Raw genomic sequence first — 20,131 nt, 5'->3', positions numbered from 1 at the left:
ATAACTAGAGACTTAACCCATTAGCTCCCTAATTCATGGATTTGTTGACTGAAACCATAGTTTTTTCTTTCAATTTATATTTTGGTTGATACTTAGAAGGTAATCTTTGTAGACACTGAAGAAGAGGGTTTCGGTGACACTTTCATGTAGATAATGCAGCTGAGACCATCCAAATAAGGCCGTGGTCAAGGTTCCAAGTTATTAGTGCTCACCTAGTAAGAAGAATTCTCATCAAGGATGAAATAAACAGGGCAAGAGGGAAGGTATTTTCAGGGGACAGTCAGTGCTATTCTGGAGGGAAACTGGTAGAGAAGAAGTCAGCGTTTCCAAACCTTCATTTGAATGTTTTTCCAATTAGGTGTCCCACATGGCTAGCAGGGAAAATTGGGTGGATTCCACCTCATTCTTATAAAAACACAGAAACTTGGATGCCTTCTTTTCTGAAGAAACTCTTAATACCAGACCAATTACACATCCAGAACCGCGCATGACACTACATTATAACACTAAGTTCATATTTCTCTGGTTTGTCCTCAGGTTGTTCTGCCTTGCAGTCTGGGTCAGGGTCTGGATGGTGGATTTCAATGAGAAGAACATAGATGAGGCCTCCAATGACAGCACCAACCAAGGGACCCACTACAGGAATCCACCAGAAGTTGTTTCCAGCTCTGAAATCAAACAAGAAATTAGTGAGACATTTCCGGGCCTTCCTGCTGGTATTACTGTCCCTTTGCTCAATAACCAGCTAGTCTTTCTCATGCTCACAGCTCCATTTTGACTCAGCAAGAGCTAAGTATAAGGGCACTCTCTGTAGCAGGGCAACCATAATCCTAGGGTTTTCACTACACCTGATTTCAGATGATCTATTCCACTGTCCTACTAATACTTGGGGGAGATTATGTCCCGTATATTTTCCTTTTGGAAAATGTAGTGCCTGAGCCCCTGGTCAAGATTGAGGGTCCCTAGGGAAAGCTCAGGTCCATTATTCAGAAACTACCTTTCCCTCATCCTGAAATATTGAGGCCCAGAGATCACGAAGGGAAAGGAGATGCTCATTACGTGAAGAGATTGGTGGGCATCACCAGCCTATGAGGGCAGTCAAAATAAACCATCGGGAAGTGTTTGCCGAACAATGAACGCATTTAAAAAGTCTAAGGTGGATATGTGGATTTCCCACTAAATATGATTTAAACCAGCACTTATATTTTGAGGTCGTGGCTCTACTCTCTGATAAAGCTTTTGTGCCATGAAACTCCTTCTCTCCCAGAAATCCTTGATGTCAGTACGCGACAGCAGAGGCATAGTTCTGGGGGAAAGCAGGTGTCCTTGTGGCTTGTCATCATTTCTTTGGAGAGAGGAAATTCATTTAAATAACTCCATAGAAAGGACCATGAACGCTCAGGAGCAAACAAAAAGCTATACAGTATATCGTTTAAGGATATATACATTTGAAATAAAACTACTTTTAAAAAGCAGGGGAATGATAAACACAAAACTTCAGGATAATGTGGAGGGGGGAGCTTGGGGAAACAGGAGGCACACACATGCGTGTGAGGATTTCAGTGTTGTAGTTGAATTCTAGAAGGGTCCATAGCTGTTCTTTTCATCATTATGCTTAATAACTACACATATGTTCCATGTGGCCTTTTGTTTATATCAGATTTTGATTAGAAAGGATAATAAAGGAAGTAAGTAGAAAACAAGAACACTATTCTAGAATCCTAGTTCCAGTCGCAGGACTCTCTAGGTCTTTGGGTGGGTCACTGTGCTCTCTGAGCTCCCGTTCCTCTGCCTGCGAGGTCCCTTCTACCTGGAGCATCTAAGTAGTTTCCTGAATCTTGGATCACCGGTGCAGGTTTGACAGAAGAGCACCGTGATTGAGTATGGCAGCCACCAGATGTCACTCTTACCGCACAGGAGTGAGGCTGCTGCACTCGCTCTCACAGAGCCCTTTCCCGGTCCCCAAATCCAGATGGACTTTTCTGTGAGAGGCACGTGAAGGGCGGCTGCTTCTCCCATCTGGCTTTAAAGAACCGGGAGTATGCTCTGGGGGTCAGCACATGAAGCGAGTATAGTCTACCTTACTTGGCCCATCATTTCCTTTTATGGAGAGCCTCTCCCTATCATTTAGCAGATTAAGTTTGTATACCTGCCAGGACACTTGTATACCTGCCTCTCACTGGCTGGACCTCCTTCCTTCTATGAGGCCGGACACACTGTGTCAGGGTCACCAGTCATACATGGAGGGGCTCAGATGTGGTCACCTGCCTGGCCAGTCCTACATGCACACAGGGTCATGGTCATTTGCACACTCTGATTTGGGGGATGCCAGGAGCATGTCTGGGTTAATTGTCTAAAGGACCATCTCTAGGGATTCACTACTTTGGGTAAACTGTTTTAAAAGTTAATAATACTCCAGAGATCCTTCACCCGCTGAGTCGTTAACACCCTAATATGAATTAGTGGAGAGAACTTTGATGGGAAACATTCTAATATTTGAGGGAAAAGCAAGAGTCAGCTGGGGTGACTCGTGCTGTTGTCAGAGCCTCTGGTACCCACTCTCCCTGCCCTCCTCCGCCGCCTGCCACACGGGGACAAGTGAGGCCTGTGGATAAGGTAGCCTCGGTTTTATCTGAGACCTCAGGTGCAGGGCCAAGCTAGGATATCTACCGAGGGATTTACCTTGTGTATAGAACTCTGAGGGATGGGACACTCTACGGACACTTTGTAGGCCTGTTAGCCCTCCAGGGTTTTTAGAGAACTTTTTTGGTTGAGAATTATGAACCAACTGAGCTCTTTCCTAAGGGGTTTCTACTCCCCCACTCTCTCCTTTTTCAATCCATCTTAAATGGTGATGCCATATTAATTTTGCTAAATTGACATTCTAAACATGCCAAACCTCTGACCCAGTCCTTTGCTGTTCCCTAAAATCTACAGACCAGGGAGCAGAAAACCCCCAAATTCTCATTCTGGGAGTCCAGGTCCTCTCTGATCTGACAACTGCCCTTTCCCACCTTCTTCATGCACTTTCCCAGCTAGACTAGATCACTTGCTATTTTATAATAACACTGTGTCTTTGAATACAGGGTCCTTTCTGCCTGAGATGTCCCCTCTGGCACCCATTTAAGCATATCCAAATACTACCGAATGCTCCCACTTCCACCCCCGTAATTCCTAAATTTGGAGCTATAAACCTTCTCTGAACTCCTGGAGTTAATTAGTCCAATCTCTTTCATGGCACTTGACAGCTTCAGCCTTGTGTAAGAGCCTCCGCTATAACCTCTTACGTAGAGTATAAATAAAATGGTGAAGGACAGCTACTGAGTCTTACCCTCTTTAGCATAGACCCTCGAGGAAGAGACCAGGTAGCTGCATAAATGAATCAATGACTGCACGAAGGGAAAAGGTCCTGATGCTAATAAGGGACGAGTGATGTTGGGTGATCCCCACATTCTCCCACGCATGGGTGCTTCTAACACATACTCAAAGCAAAGAGAGACCAGGCAAGAGCTCTGTCTGTTTTGGAAGCACCATGGCTCTTGGAGCTTTGGATGAATCACCAAGGAGGGCTTAAGGGGAGTGGAGGAGGAGTGTGGTCTCAAGGCTCTGGAAGGTGGATGAGGGAAACTCCTGGGCTAACTCTGGGCCCTGGGAATAAAGAGATCTTTAGGACATACGTTTTTGACGCTCTGTTGGAAGATACAAGAGATCCTTTTTAATTGAGGACCTTTTCCTGTTCTAGTTGTGATTACTTTAGAACAGAGTTTCTCAACCACAACACTATTAACATGTTGGGCTGAATAATTCCTTGTTGCAGGTGTCTGTCCTGCAGAAAGGTGTCTGTCACCCCTGTCCACTAGATGCCAGTAGCATCCCCTCTCCCCACCTCACGTTGTGACAACCAAAAATGTCTCCATGCATCGCCAAATGTCCCTGGGACACAACTGCCCACTTCTGGTTGAGAACCACTGCTCTAGAAAACGTATTGCGTTGTGTATTTGTTGAGGACAGAGAATGTTGCTTGATTGCCTTTGTATCCTTCAACTGCTAGGGTGTGCCTGGCACGTGGCATGTATTCATTCTTCTATTCAGTACTTCTTATTGAGCCCTCCTGTGAGCCAGGCCTGTTCTGGGCACTGCGAGTACAGCAGGAAAAATCGGTCAAGGTCCTCCTGACTCTCACGCCACGGCTTTCAGTGATGTCCGCGGTGGTGATCTGAATGGTATCAGTCATTTTAAGCGCTTGTCTTCCACACTGCTGACAGGCAACCTGAACTCTCGTTTAAATAAAGTCATAACATGAATGTTACTATATGTATAGCTCAGCATTTGGGAACACTCAAGTCCTTTGTTCTTGCAGCACACATTAAACTAGAATTTGCTCACATGTGTTCTCCTACTTCCCCTTCTCTGTGGTGGAGCTCTGCTTCCTGATGCACCAAAATGAGTTCCTTTCCCACAGCTGCCGTGAGTGGATGGGGCCGGGCCTCTGCGGCTTTATGGGGAGAGAGCAGGAAGGAGTTAGTGGAGAGAGTTTGTCTTGGGAGACCGGTGCCAACATCTGGCACATTTCCTCAGCACATTCTGAAGTAGAAAGTGTGGGGTCTTTCCATTGCCTGGGCACAGGCTTTAGCTGATGTCTGTCCTGCCAGGAATTTCTTACTCCTATCTCAAGAACCGATTCAGTTTTCACTTCTTCAGCCATGCCTTTTTCGGCTTCCCTGGCCAAGTTAGTCACCCCCTTAGCTGTGTTCCCTCAGCGCTTTTAGGGGTTGCCAGAGCACTTATTATATTGCTCAAGGTGAATGTCTTTGCTGGCTTTGAAGGGTCTTTGCCTGGCACAGTGACACAGCAAACCAGCATAGGTAATTCTCAATACAGCTCTGCTGAACGAATGCAGCCTCAGTAGATGGTTCGTGAGAAAGAGCCCGGTAGTAGTATCAGAAGATGTAAATTCCCAGCGTGGTCACAAAGTGAATCTGTAGACAAGTTATGCAGCTAAAATGTTCACATAAAATCATGTTAACGTACCAATTGGAGGATTATTATTATTATATGGGACAGGACTATTTCTATTGAATTTACCTAGAGCCTGACTCTCGCTCTCTCACACACACACACACACAAACACGTACACACATCATGCCACAAAACGGCAGTGAAATGTCCCACACTTATGACCAGAGTATGTACTTAACCTTCTCACTCTCATCTGAACGCCCCTGGATCTCCAAGTCAAAGCACACCCTCCTTGCTTTGGAGGGGGCGCAGTGTGAACCTGTCCCTCTCCTCCCCCCCATTGTTACTTACGTGAAGACCTCAAACCCCCATCCTGCCAAGGCTGTGAAAAGTCTGGGACTCAGGTCTCGAGCTGGGTTCATGGCACAGCCACTGTTCAGTCCCAAAGAGGAAGCAATGACAACAATCAGGAGGCCAATGACAATAGGCTGTAGGCTTTTGGGGACTCCCATGTTTCTGGAGTCAAAAACAGCAAAGACGATTATGAGGAGGAACATGGTGGCCACTACCTGGAGAGGGAGAAAATGTGTGGGGGCTTTAGCCTGTATTCTGCCTGCTGGCCCATCTCAAAATCCACCCCTGCTTGTTAAAAATAAACTTAGTGATAACTAATATAACCAGGTAAGTACACTGTGCCAGCTCTCTTCTTTCTACAGCAATCCTAGAGGTAGATGCTAATATTAACATAATTCTCATTTACAGATTGGTTACCTGTCCAAGGTCACACACTTGGCTTGGATCCAGAGAGTACAGCTACAGAGACTGTACACTGAGCAGTGACACTGTCCTGCTAAGCTACTACCCAGCTAAATAGAAAGGCACGCTGCAAGCTGTCGAAATGAATGAAGGGCTTGTTCAAATTGGTGAGAAAAATGATGTGAGATGTCAATAGATGAATGTGCAAAGGAAATGAACAGAAAATTCATAAAAGAAGAACAGAATGAGAAAACAAGTGGGAAAAATTGATTTGTAATAAAAGAAATGCAAACAATACCAAATGTTAGGAAAAGGATACCAGTTCTTCCGAATTTGTCTAGCAGATCTAAACAAGTACCACACTTTTGAAAAGAAATTCAGCAATAGTTTAGCAATATGTATTACAAAACATTAATCTATTCATATAATCTGATGCTGTTGGATATTTGAGAATTATACCAGGGAAATAATCTAAAACATAGAAAAATCCTAAAACAAATATATTCACTTTAGCATTATTTATAGTACCGAAAATGTAGAAGCTACCTAAGTACACATCAATAACATAACAGCTAACTTTATTGTGAAATGTCCATTATATAGCCTATTATATAGCCATTAAAAACTATAAATATAAGAATTATGTAGTAACACTAAAATGCTTATGATATTAAGTGAAAAAAAACAAAATTGCACATGCATTACATTTTATACAGTTGTCCCTCAGTGTCCACAGAGGGTTGGTTCCATGACCTACTGCAGTTACCAAAATCCATGGATGCTCAAGTCCCTGATGTAAAATGGCACAGTATTTGCATATATTAATAACCTATGGACATTCTCCCATATACTTTAAATCATCTTAGATTACTCATAATACCTAATACAATGTAAATGCTATGTAAATCGTTGTTATACTGTATTATTTAGAGAATACTGACAAGAAAAAAGTCTGGACCTGTTCAGTACAGATGCAAATGTTAAAAAATATTTTTGATCCATGGTTTGTTGAATCCATGGATGTAGAATCTATGGATACAGGGGGTCAATTATTTGAAACCACACATAAAAGAAAAATGTAAGAGAATATACAAAAATGATAACAGGTATTCTGAATTGGTAAGTTTTACCTGGTGTTTTCCCCACTTTCTATTTTCTAAACTTTCTAAACTATTACTTTACTTTAACAGCTAAAGGGTGGCTTTTATTTATTGAACAATTATGATGCGCCATGTACATCATATGCTTTATCTCATTAAAACTTCGTGACAACCTAGTGAGGTAAATCCTATTATTATTTTCAGTTTATAGATGAGGAAACATGGGTAGAAAGAGGTTAAGACATTTGCCCAAGGACACACAGCTCATAAGAATCAGGCTGGGAGTTAGGCAACTAATTTTAAAGCTGTAGCTTTTCACCATTTCATCTGTTTTCCATAATAATAATAATATTAAAAGAATTTGTACTCAAGGAGACATGTTCTCCCAGGAGCACCCTTTTCCAAAGTCTCCTGGGCAGAGTAGAAGCTCTTGCCTCTGGGCTTCCGTGACGTTCCGACTTGACTTCTATCACTGCCCTTGTCCCCCTGCAACAGAATGATCTGTTTACTTGTCAGATTGCGAGTCAGACCCTGAACTCCTTAAAAAAGGAACAGCATGGAGCTTGCACCTGGCTCTGTAGGTGCCCAATAAATATTTATGGAGTAAATGAATGATTGATTATTAACTAAACTGTGAAATAGGCTTGAACAATATTTAGAGCTAAACAATTTAGTAACCTTAATATAAGGTGACCCCAAGATATGGTCATGATAGCCAAGAGTCTTGTTGGATGTTGACTGAATGATAAAGGGCAATTTTCTGAACTTCCCCCAAGCCTAAGGAATACAGAGGGCCTTCAGGGATTGCTAATGGCTGGAGCGCGAGGGTTTTGTGATATTGGTTTTCTCTACCTGGCTATAAATAATAACTGGCTTCAAAAGCAAGGTCTTTAGAGAAGCTTGCAACTCACTCAGGCACAATGAGGAAAGCGTAACGATGGCACGTGGATCTGCATCAGTCGAGACGTGGGTAACCCTCAGTGAGGCTGGACCTCCTCTGACTGGATACCAAGCAATTTCCTTGTGTCAAGACGCTTAGAGAAACATCTGGTCATAGGAACTGGGAGACTATATGAAATTCTACAAGATCCCATGAGAAGAACAAATGTAGGTGGAAGGGAGAGAAGGCTGGACAAAGGCAGAAAAATTACCATTTGTTGACTGCCCAGTATGTACCAGGGATTTTATAGCTGTGGTTTATTAGTTAGGTATGTCTGATGCCATTCATCAGGAGACTAAACTGAGGCTTCAGACAGTTCTTAGCAACTAGCACAAGGGCAAACTCATGGTAGGAGGCAGGGCTGGGCCAGATCGCCCAGCACACTGCAAAATTCTGAGGCAGGCTGTGCCACTCTCTTGCCTTTGGCTGGCCTTGTTTCAGGGATACCTCTGGGTCCTACTGGCTCCCAGGAGGGGAAGGGCAGTGTGTCTGCAGGAAGGAGGGAAGCATCACCCCAGGACCCTGGAAAGGGACTGCCTCTGGTGTGAAAATCTATGGGTCAGAAGCTTCACTTTGCTCCTCAGATTCTCAGAACAGGGGGTGGCTGTGGGTCCAAATCACCAGGAACAAAGACAAAGTTCTTTTCAGTTCAAGTCCAGGTTGGAGAAAGTCAGCACTTTTTCTTTCTTGCCTCTAATGGAAATGACCTGAATTCACATGAGAAATCTCCAAAGATCCTTCAACAGCCCTCTCCTCCATTCCTAATTTCTTCATTATAAGATAAATTTGGCCTGAACTGAATGGAATAGTTTTCAAGAAACCCTGCAACACTTACTCATCCCCACAGTCCGTTCTGAGGCATCCACTGGTCCCTTTATTGACTCAGCAAATACACAGTGGCCTGCTCTAGGTCTGCATGGGCACTTGAGGCTTAACAGGTCCCACCCTCCTGTCCTTCCTGACCTGCCTATGAGAATAGACTGCTGGCACTTTGAAGCTAGAAAGAATCACCCTGTCCATGCACTGTTCTTAATAGACTCATACCCAGAGGGTCAGGGACTCCTGCCAGCCCGCCTTCAGTGCTTTCTTACCCGACCTCCATCCTTCCCTCCTCACAGCGTTTGCTGTGTTGCTGTTCCAAGAGTATGAAACAACTACACTTCTGCCCTCTTTCTTCAGATGACTCCAGTGCTTCCTAGTTGTAAAACTCCTTCTGTTTCCAACTGACTAATCCAGTCTCAAAGCTGGAAAGGACCTTGTAGGTGATTTAAGCCTTGATTTCTAGAAAAGTCTTTCTTTTATTGAATGTAACTTTATTTCACCATAATTTCATTCATTTATGGACTCATTCATGCATTTAATAAATATTTTTGAGCACCTATTATGTACCAGGCATTGTGCTTCCACCAAATCTCCATGGGGGTGGGGAGTATACACATCAATCCTAATCTCTTTTCCACTTGACAGACCTTCAAATCTTTGAAAATTACTATCATGTCCCATAACATCCATTCCCCCTCCCCAAATATCCCATTCTCCACTCATTGCTTGTGTGACATCATTACCTTTTTTGGTGCTCTGCTTCAGTAGCATACCCCCTGTAAGTGTAACACTCTGGAAATTAGTCTAACACTCCCAGTATGGAGTAAAGTAAGATCCTCAACTACTTCATTTGAATATTATGCTTTATTATTGCAGCTTGTGATAACATTCCTTTTTCTGGCAGCCACACCTCTCTGTATCCTTCCCACTGAAACTTTTCCTATTGTCCTAACTCTTCCAGGATCTCTGATTAAAATTACTAATGGGACCCCTATGGTGAGATTTTCTATCTAATTATATTTGTTTTGCATTGTTCCCTTGTTCTTATGTAATAATTGTGCTCCTCAACTAGATTCTAAATTTCTAGGAAGATACTGTTTACAATGTCTTTTCATATATAATTCTTTTCATCATTATAAGTAAACTAGTAAGAACTAATATTATCCCCATTTTACAAGTGAAAAACTTGAGACCCAAAAAGTTCAATAATTTATTGAAACCACACAGGGAGTTGAGGGCAGAATAGTTATTTTAATTCAGGTACCCAGACTCCGAAGCCTGGATCTTTGCAGCTCACATTTACTTGTCAGTTCCTCAAGCTCCAGACATGGGGCCAAACACATAGGGAGTTCTCAATAAATACTTGTTACCTGTTTGATTTATTGATAGAAGTGGAAAGTAAAAAGGCTAAGAACATGAGGGTATAATTTTCATCCATCCATTGAATGAGGATGGCCATGGTTGGTAAACTAGAAGATCCATTTTACACATATGCCTGCTCTGATCTGCCCCACTGTGTAAGTCCCTATCACAAGGAAAGAACTTAGAGATACTGGGAAAGATGTCTGTCCTTCCTTCCTTCCTTCCTTCCTTCTTTCCTTCCTTCCTTCCTTCCTTCCTTCCTTCCTTCCTTCCTTCCTTCCTTCCTTCTTTCCTTCCTTCCTTCCTTCCTTCCTTCCTTCCCTTCTTTTCCTTCCTTTCCTCCATACATTGCCCTAACCAAGATGACCAAAAGCCTTCTTGGGACACAGTAAGGGAGAAAGAGTCTTTGGGTTGACGATGCTGATTCTGCCTAAAATTGACCAGAACAGGTGTGCTCTTGGCTACACCACAGATGCCTGGGTGTCAGAAGCTTGTTCAAATGTCAATAAGGCAGAGACACTTTTAGCTACCTTGAGGGTTTGGAGAAACCTAAGCACATGGTGAGACATAGAGAATCTGTAGCACCCCAGGCTCAAATAATAACTACCTTTCCCAGTTCTTGCCATGAGATAGAAATGCCTTCTCCTGTGGCCTCCACACTTAGACCAAGTGCTCAAAAGAGACAACAGTAGTGAGGTGGATCCCATTTTCCTCTACATGGGTTGAAATGTCCAATCATCCGCTCTTTTCTGGGCCTTAACTGATGTGAAACAAGTGCATGTACTAAAGAGGAAGCAGAAAACTCTTCTAGTGGTATCAACTTCTGCAAAAGCAAAAAATTGTCAAGAAAGCTTGGGTTATGCTCAACGACTTCTGCCTTTGGAAATACAACCTCTTCTTTCTGATAGGCCTCTAATGCTCCAATGCATTCCCCTTATTACAACATGTCTTTTCACCAAAGTTAAGTCTTTACACTTACTTGGTCTGCAAATGCATTCACCATAGATAGATACGGAGCTGGGTATGTTGCAAAAATGTGCGCCGTTGCATTTTCTCCCACGATGAGCAATTTTCCACCAGCAAAGGACATAAGTCCATCTATGAAAGACAGAGCTCTGGCACATTAGCATTCTCTGGGAAGGGTTGAGGGAGGCCTAATCCAAGTCATGTGCTAAACAACTGCAGTCCAGCACTCAGGTTGAACTTGGCATATCCATGTCATTTGTCTCTCTCCACTTCATAGTATGGTAGTGTTAGAGCTGCCCAGGGGAATCCCAGGATGGCAGGTCAAAAGTAGAAAGCCCTTGGCTGCCCTCAATGGCCCACCAAACTCAGACCAAATCCTTAGCTAGTGGAGACTTAAGGAACCAATCTTCTCTTAGGGGGAATTCTTGAACTTTTTGAGATCAACCTAAAGCTGAAGTAGGGTTTAGAACTGCTCCAGACAGAATTCATAATTCCCAGAGGGTTCTCAGTAACCCCTAATGCCACTCCAGAATTTGAGGGTATCACAGTATAGTGAAGATACCCTTAGAGCCAGGGGGATGGCAGCCATCAACACAGTTAGCACCAACCCTGGGCTGCTCTTGCCACAGAAGCTGGCTCTCTGAATTTCTGGTCCAGTCTTGAATTCAACTTTAGTCTTTTCAGATTCTAATTCTCAGAGAAATTCTCTGTAAGGAGAGGCTTTTTTCCACAACCTATTTCTCTTGGGTGATTCATAAATTCTAGTTCCTACTGTCTTCAGTTTGAGAGTCCTAAAGTATCGGGGCTTACCTTGAGTTAGACAGAGATAATGCTGTAACAATTGATTTCATGGAATGATTTCATGGATTTCATGGAATACCATTTTGAAGGGTTTTTGGAATCATCTAATTCAATCATCTCATTTTCCCCACCTACCCCATGTCTCTGCCATGCCTCTTCCTTCAAAGATTCCTTCTCTAAATACTTACTTACTTTTCCACTGATCAACACCTCCTTCCCCAGCCCAATTTGAGAAAGCAGCAGGGAATCCACTGGCTGGTAGCTTATTTTGTGCATGTTCACATTGTTGTGCTGGTTGGGCCTAAAGACAGGCTACCTTTAAGTTCTGTCCCCCATTTAAGATATGACTATTTTCATTAAGAGCCTTCATGAATTTGCTCTACTGATGATGTCGGCCTCATTTTCTTAAATTTAAAACTTCCTGCCAGTTGTAGAACACTTCCTGTTCTCACTTTATCTCACCTCTTCCTCAAAAGTGGTTCTGACTTTCACATTATGCCCAGCTCTCCCTAACCTCACACTCAGGGACTCTACTCACCATAGTAAATACCGAAGAGGGTTGCAGCCCCCACAAAGGCTCCCAAGAACTGGCCTCCCACATAAAAGGGCAATTTGAACCACTTCATCCGTCCAAAGACACACATTGCAAAAGACACAGCTGGGTTGATGTGGCCACCTGCAAGGAAGAGAGGATGATGAGAGGTGCCAGAGGGCAGGCTAGGAAGGAGAATCATAAAGAAAACCTTATCTGGAGACCTCAGGCAGAACTCAGTCTTCTAGGTAGAGAATTGTGTGAGGAGAAAAGAGGGGTGTGTTTGTGTGTGTGTGTGAGAGAGAGAGAAAGAGAGTGAGTTTGGGGGGGAGGAAGGGAGGAAAAATAATCCTCATGGCATCTTTACATACTGTTTACAATATTTATCTTTATGAAAAGGGAGTCAGATATAGAAAGAAACTGGCTGTGCTTAAGTGGCTCGTTTTTAATGTGGTTTTATCTATATATAAAGCAATAACTCCAAATATAGATTGATGTAACTATCAACTTCAATATTTTCGTAAAAGTCAATATGCTTATACAATACATGTAAAAGATTTGAATCTATGTCTAGCAATTCCTCAGTCCATGCCCAGAGAATATAAAAACAATCTTAGGACTGAAAAGAGATGTTTCTTTCAGGAGAAAAGATCCCTGGTCTCTGGGCGTCTCCCTGAGGTTAGGGGTGTAGTTTATTTTGAGGTGGTCACAGTGTCTGAGTGGAGTCTCCTCAGTTCCTCTGCATGAACAACGAATTTCTCTCACACAGAAAGGCAGCAACACTTCCCTCATCCCAGACCACACTACAGCTAGAAATCAGCCTCTTTGGTTTTCATCTAGTCACAAGGTCAGATTGAGGCCAGGGGTAGCCACCTCCAGTCAAAACACCTCCCTTGAGATGAGTCCACCAATGGGAGATTTCTTCTTTTAACAAGCTCCTCTTCCAAAACACAGTTTCCCCGAGTTAGGTTTATGCTTGTTAGCTCCTCACGAGCACCCTGAAGGTGGAACTATTATTCACCTTGGACCTCGCGGCATGCCAGGCATCTAGTAGGGGTTCGAGGCCATATTTAGATAGCTCAGACTACAGAGATCTGCAGAGAGGGACAGTTGTTTGGGGGTCAGAGAAGGAGTGCCTGCAAAGCAACAAGGAAAAGGGTCCTAGAGGTGGTGGCAGAAAGGCTCGAAAGGGAAGTGGACAAGTGGCACCCTGACCCCTTTGGCTGGAGACCAGGCAGCTACTAGAAATTTCTGCCTGCAGAGATGAGTGGTCACCCATGGCTTACCACAAGGACAAGGCAGAGCAGCGTGGTAGAAAGAACATGAGTACTAGAGTCAGAGAGTCCTGCACTGAAATCTTGGCTCTGCCAAGGTCGTTGGGATGATCAGATTATTCATATGAAGAGCCCAGGGGTGCAGGCTGAGCCCGCCAGGCACAAGATCAAAGTCTTAGGTGAGCAGAGTGAACTCGTTCAAGGTTCTGTTCTATGCAAATCCCCTCCTCGCCAAAACCCACAAAAACTTAATGACAAATACAATGTAAGGTTATATTTATCACAGAATAATCTTGATACTTCAGGGAGAGGCCCAGCCCAGAGACCAAGGATCCTTTCTCCTTAAAGAAACATCTCTTTTCAGTCCTAAGATTGTTTTTATAGCCTCTGGGCGTGGACTGAGGAATTGCTACACATAGATTTAAATCTTACACGTATATTGTATAAGCATATTGACTTTTACGAAATATCAAAGTTGATCGTTACATCAATCTATTATGTTTGGGGTTATTGCTTTATATATAGATAAATCGCATTAAAAATGAGCCACTTAAGCACAGTCAGTTTCTTTCTATATCTGACTCCCTTTTCATAAAGATAAATATTCTAGACAGTATCAAGATTATTCTGTGATAAAGATAACCTTACATGTCATTTGCAATTAAGCAAAGCCATTTTGCCTTCTCAATACATTTATTTTACTTATAAAACGCTACATCAAAAGCAACTACCATTAGGCAGCCTAAACACTTTGGGAGGGATGCCGCATTATTAGGGTGTTGTGAGCTCAGACCAACTGGATTTGATTGGCACGTCCTCCAGGGAGCAGGATGCTATGATTTTTTCACAGTAAGGTGGTGTTTTGTGTTTAAAAGCCAAATGTCCACTGACCTCACCAGTCTGGGACCACAAAATGGGGTCACATTTATATTTATGCCCATATACATTAGTTATTTTTGGAATCCTCAAAGAGGGTCTCACGTGTGCCCACAAACCAATGTGATAGCTGCAGCCACCAAGAGACAGTCACCTGCCACACACAATCTTCTATTCCTGCAGCTGCTGAAGCCAATACTGATGCTACTACTGTTTGCATAGACATCACAGTTGCCAGTGTGTTGTCTCTGCATGTTCCCCAAATGTTCCCAAAGCCACCAGTCCCCAGGGAGCCTAAACTGTGCTAGGTTCCGAAGGGAGATGGAGCAATAAGGGCTCCCATTCCAACCCAATGCTGCCTTTTATCAGCCAGTCTCAGACAACATTCTATTTGTGTTCTGGGGTCTTGAGGTCTCTCATAAACAATTTGGTAGGTTCTAACCCTCACCCGGAAGTACAGCCTCTAGTGAAAACAGGCTCATCAGTTCTGGCCCTTGGATCCCTAACCACAGGGGCTTAACCCCAGTTCAGGGGCCCACAGGAAAAGACCCCACATCCCCTACTCCCTCTTTTCCTTCCTGCTGGTCCCTGCCCCTTTTCTCCCTACAATGACAGCTGAAATCCCCAAGTATATCAAAGGACACCAACAGATATAAACTGCAGTGGTGGTGAAGGGTATTGATGACATTGGTGGGGTCTCAGGCCAGTTAATCCCAAGTAACTGCTTGATGATGTTCAGTTCAGAGTGTTATGCAGGCAAAATACTGCAAGAGCATTTCTCTACCTAAAAAATAGCTGAAAATACGCCCACATCTACACTGTATGGTTTGTAGAAACCACACTGATGTGAATGTAATGGGAGCTCGTGGGAGCAGCAGCGAAGCATCCCGCATGCTTGTTTTAAGCCAAGAGTGAGCTTGGTGTCTGGTTTCAAGGCCTGCACTCTAGTTAACCTTGGCACATTCAGGGAAGGCCCTGGTTGTTCTTGTACCCTACTCAGAGTTTGCCTTGAGGTAGGCAATACGGTGCTGGGATCACAGTGAAAGAACAACAAGAGTTTGAATGGACACAGACACTGCTCATGCCAACAGTCACATATACAGGAATCTAGAGCCCCGACCACCTCAGGATCCAAGTCTGGCTACAATATGAAAAGGGTGCCAGACAGGAAACGGCCATTGCAGGTGCCCAGCCCAAGGAGTTCCTGGGGAGTCTGGGCAATCCTTCTTCAGTGCTCCAGGGGCAGTGTTTGCTAGCAGGCAGCCAGCTTGCCTGCAGGATCCTCTGCCCGAAGGCCCTGCCTACAATGTCCTTCCCATAATAGAGCATTGGAAATGCTGTATAAGAATGGGGACACGAGCCTCACTGTCACGCAAACCCGGGTCAAATCTTTGCTCCGTGTCTTTACCAGCTGCAGGATTTCCAGCAATTTACTGACTCCCCCCGAGGAGGGATTTCTCTGGAGAAGGGAGATAATAATACCTGCCTCGATTGCTGTTGTAAAGGACAGGGAGAGAAAGGGTGGCCAGCACCCAGCACAGTGCACAGCATGCAGTGGTGGCTCAGTTCTCCTTCTTCCCTTTTCACCGACAGAGTGCACACACCAGGCTGCTGAAAGATTGTGAGCACCTGCATCATTTCCACAGCCCCTTCCTAAGTCCCCAGACTGCATTAAATATCATCATTTCATTTTGCTTTGGAGAACCTTGTGAATTGCTTCAGAACAGAATGGAACAGAATTCTTGGGGCAGAATTAGACTGAGACCTTCCAGATCAGAGCTGCACTTCCATGAAAGCACCATCCAGTTTGCAAGAGGCCCAGACTCTCCCTGATTGCTGTGGATAGAGGTCCAGGGACTTGCCTATGTTTGAGTGACCTTCACTGGCTATTCACAGGCTATCCACAGGATATTGGGAAATGGCCTCCAAGTGTGGGATACGCCAAGTAAAAGATCTCATCAGCTGATGAAAAACATGATGCTGTGGCCAGACCTAGGAATGAATCAGGTGTGAGTTCTAACCCCATCTCTATCTCTTGCTAAACATTGCTTTTGCACAAGTCACTTACCATTCGCCAGCCCTTTTAATTTTATCATCTATAATAATAGGATCCAATACATATTCCTTCAGGATTGTTGAGATCTAAATAAATAAAGGTATGTAAAGCACCCGGCACTGTGCTAGCACATTGGAGTGTTAATAGTAGCTAATATTATTTCTACTGCTTACCGGAGACACCTGCAGTCACATAAATGGCCATTACAACTGCCATTGCAAATCCAACATTGATAGTGACAACTCCTCCAAAAAGACCTCGACTGAGGATAGCTTGGGCAACAGAGCCACATCCAAGGACCTGGAATGAGAGGAAAACTCAACAATGGAAACTCACAGTAACATGAAGTATTTTTAAAGCAAATGCATGGTTTGGGCTGCCTTGGGTTTTATATGAATCAAATTATAATGATCCAGCTATGCACAGCCAGCGAAATGGTGGATCTGGCTTACAAATCAGTTCTACTGGGTCTGCACAATGTTCAAATTTTGACTACATTTATACATCAGGTAATTTCATGCAATGATCCAGGTTTCTGGCCTTTTTTTAAAAAAAAATTAAACTTCTTTATTTTGAGATAATTATAGAGTCATATGTGGGTAAGAAATAATACAGAAAAGTCTCATGTACCTTTTATGCATTGGTTCCTTTTGATTAATCAGAAGACCCAGAAAGCCATAGGGAAATAATCCGGAGCAGAGTAGCAGTTGGCTACTCCCTTGAAACAGAGCTTGTGCCTTCCCAATGGGCTCGCTTCACTTCACTCATTTAGGTCACCTTCCTGGCCCCTGTAGGCATTTGAGTTTGAGATCCTTGCTCTAATGGCTCCCAGTCTAAGCCAGATCAGGCACACAAACAATCGTGCACACATCCAACTAGTGGAAAGGCCATTTGGACCATGTCTTAGAAAGAGTGTCTGATATGCAAGAAAGCCAAAGGAAAACCATGGGAGGATAGATTTGGCAATCAGGCCTTCCTTATCTCCATGTCTTTCCTCCCTGATGAGGCTATAGTTTCCTAGAGAGCACAAGTTACCAAACTCATTGCTTCTTGTCTTCCCTGTGGCACCACGCACAGTGCTGTGCTCATAGTAAGCACTCCGCAGACAGCTGCACAATGAAGATGAAGTGTGACAGTGAAGACAATCTTCAGCTGGTAGAGGATATTTTGGAAAATGGAGTCAGTATTCAGAATGGTTTAGAATAAATATATTATGGTGCATCCATTCAGTAGACTACTAGGTAGCCACAAAATAGAATGAAGAAAGTCTGTGTATACCAAAGTGGAAAGGTCCCCAAGGTCTATTATTAAAGTTTAAAAAAAAGATGCAGAACAGTGTTAAAAAATACTGCCAATTGTATTGAAAATACATTGTATGTGTATCTTTTTATATACATGGGCTCTTTACTGAATAGGCAAGAATCAGGAAATGGGGTTGGATTCTGTGGGGGAAAGTGAACGTCTGGGACAGGTGTTGGAAGAGAATTTTTTATTGTATACCTCCCCTTTTTTTAGAAAGAGTGTCTGATTTTAGAGTGTCATGTATTTCCTAATTTTAGAAAAATGGGTCCTACATATTTATTGAATAACCAGTTAAAGCCATTTAATCATAGTCCATTAAAGAAACGTTTGGTGAAGGACAGTTCTTGGAAAAGATGGAACAGTTGCCTACAAGTTTGGTAGGAAAACAACAAGACAACAAATGACCACCAGTTGTCATCATGCTGTGGTTTGAAAAGCTAGTGTGGCCCTGGAGGTATAAGTTCTGCACTATAGGAAGCGTTAGATGATTGCTCTTTGTATGTTGAAGAGGCCAAACATTTCCTAGAATAGAGTCCAGTTTGGGGTTCACAACCCAAGAAGAGCAACTGAGTTGACACAGGGCTCAGCGTCAAGCTATCAGTATCGTGTAAGGGCAGGAAAACAAGGCATAGGTGGAAATGTTTCAGAAACAAATGTATTTTAGGAAAAAGAGATTACCAATGCGATGGCTTCTTACTAGGAAGATAATAACCTGGTACTGTGTCTCTTCACAAAGGGGTGAAAAGGGAAGAGTATGAAACTGAAATATGAAAGGTTGCACACAAACAATTTCCTGTTTGTGATGAGTTGATTCTAAATAGCTCCCCCACGGCTCATCTGCGAGGTCCTTTAGAGAAATACAATTTATGAACGAGAGATATTTGATACATAGAGAATGGTTTCAGTGTACTCCTCTCTGAAGGCAGAGGAATTAGATGATCTTTAAATGTTCCTTCCAGGACATACTTCTAAGATGTATTGATTGTCTTCGTTCTCACTGCTGGATAGTAAGTCGGGGGAAGGAGGAGAGCCTGATCCCTCAAGGGAAGCTCTTGGTCTGCACATCACATGCACAGGGCAGCCTTTGACTTTACTCACTGTCTTGGCTCCATAGCCTGCACTGAGCGTTAAATAAAGTCACAGCAGAACATGTTCCCTTTCCTTTTCAAAAAAATTCCCCTGAGTCCATTTCATAGCCTACCAATGTCCCCTAGATTTGACATTATTTTTCCTAGAATCCCTATCTATTATAATAACTGTCAGAATTAAAACCACATTGGTGTCTTTCTTTTTAATTTAAAGCCAATTAAATGCTCTGGGCACAACTTCCAAGCTAACTGACATTTTAGTAGTATTTCCTGCAAAGAGGAATAAAACAATGCTGACAGCTGAGATGACCTAATTTAGACGACCAGGACTACAAAGAGACACACCCAGAGAGAGGCCAGGCCTGGGCTATTATTGCTTTCCAAATAAGTGTCTCCCCTCTTTTATGGTTATGATGCACATTCACTTGTGCTAGTCTAGAGGGGACATAAAAGCTTTAAATGGCTCAAGTGGACCTGGGGAGGCCTCTGCCCTGTCAAATTTTGCTATGATTAATACTCAACTCTTCCACCCTAGATGCTGAAATTGCTTTTCTAAGGAGGGTAATCGATGCTGTGTGCTGCAGGATAGAAGTAGGAGAAGAGATGAGCAATGTGGGGACTTCAATTATCCTCATCAGAATTGCCACTCAGAAGATTGCAGCCCAGATTTACAGCATTGCGTCTTAATTTTAAAATACATTTATTACAGCCTGAAAAGCAATGAGGCGGACAGATAGCTGCCTACTAGGATCCTTCCTCGCCTGCCTCTTCCCTCCTGTACTCACAGCACCAGGAAGGCAGATGGTGGGCATTCTGGTTTCCTTCTGCATGCTCAGCATATTTTTTTTTTCCTTCAGAAATAAGAGAACTATTCTTTATATTACTGTCAATAAAATTTCCAACATGATTCCCTGCTCTAACCTTTAAGAACTGCCAGACTTTGCCCCTTCTTAGACACAGAAAGACCCCATCACCATATCCATCCTGTCTTGATTTTTCTGGTCTCCCCATCTAGAAAGCATTTTTAGGTCCATTGCCCATTCACATTCTTTTTTTTTTTTATTTATTATTTCAGGGTTTTGTGAGGGTACAAACATTGTAGTTACACTTTATGTCTTTGTCTCACCCAAATGTGGGTTAAAGGCATGCCCTTCCCTCCCTTTAGTGCTCCCCGTGTCCTTTAGTTGTAGATTTGCCCCCCCATCCCCCTAATCCCTAGAGAGTATTTCTGCCATGTGATCAATCTAGTGTTGATCAGTTAGTACCAATTTGATGGTGAGTACAAATGGATCCCCTT

The 20,131-nt window shown here is 43.2% G+C and overlaps 1 protein-coding gene across 2 annotated transcripts in view; it reads right to left on the bottom strand.

Moving 5' to 3' along the window:
• Window positions 1-272: 272 nt before the first annotated feature.
• The window catches only part of AQP9 (aquaporin 9), a 34,824-nt gene continuing 14,965 nt past the window's right edge, over window positions 273-20,131 (bottom strand). The window contains exons 2-6 of one of the 2 annotated variants that reach the window (XM_012658074.1): window positions 16,618-16,744; window positions 12,245-12,382; window positions 10,919-11,037; window positions 5,311-5,528; window positions 273-668 (exon numbers count right to left, since the gene is read on the bottom strand). In XM_012658074.1, the coding sequence (XP_012513528.1) occupies window positions 494-668; window positions 5,311-5,528; window positions 10,919-11,037; window positions 12,245-12,382; window positions 16,618-16,744 (777 nt within the window). In that variant the 3' untranslated portion in view covers window positions 273-493. Of the gene's footprint in view, window positions 669-3,387; window positions 4,496-5,310; window positions 5,529-10,918; window positions 11,038-12,244; window positions 12,383-16,617; window positions 16,745-20,131 lie in introns of those variants that run through there. The other variant, XM_012658075.1, reaches the window with a different exon arrangement.

The sequence above is a fragment of the Propithecus coquereli genome, unplaced genomic scaffold, assembly GCF_000956105.1.
Source record: "Propithecus coquereli isolate 6110/MARCELLA unplaced genomic scaffold, Pcoq_1.0 Scaffold57, whole genome shotgun sequence".
NCBI classification, from domain to species: domain Eukaryota; kingdom Metazoa; phylum Chordata; class Mammalia; order Primates; family Indriidae; genus Propithecus; species Propithecus coquereli.
The sequence above is the reverse complement of the archived record's forward strand: the minus strand, read 5'-3'. Positions and strand labels throughout refer to the sequence as shown.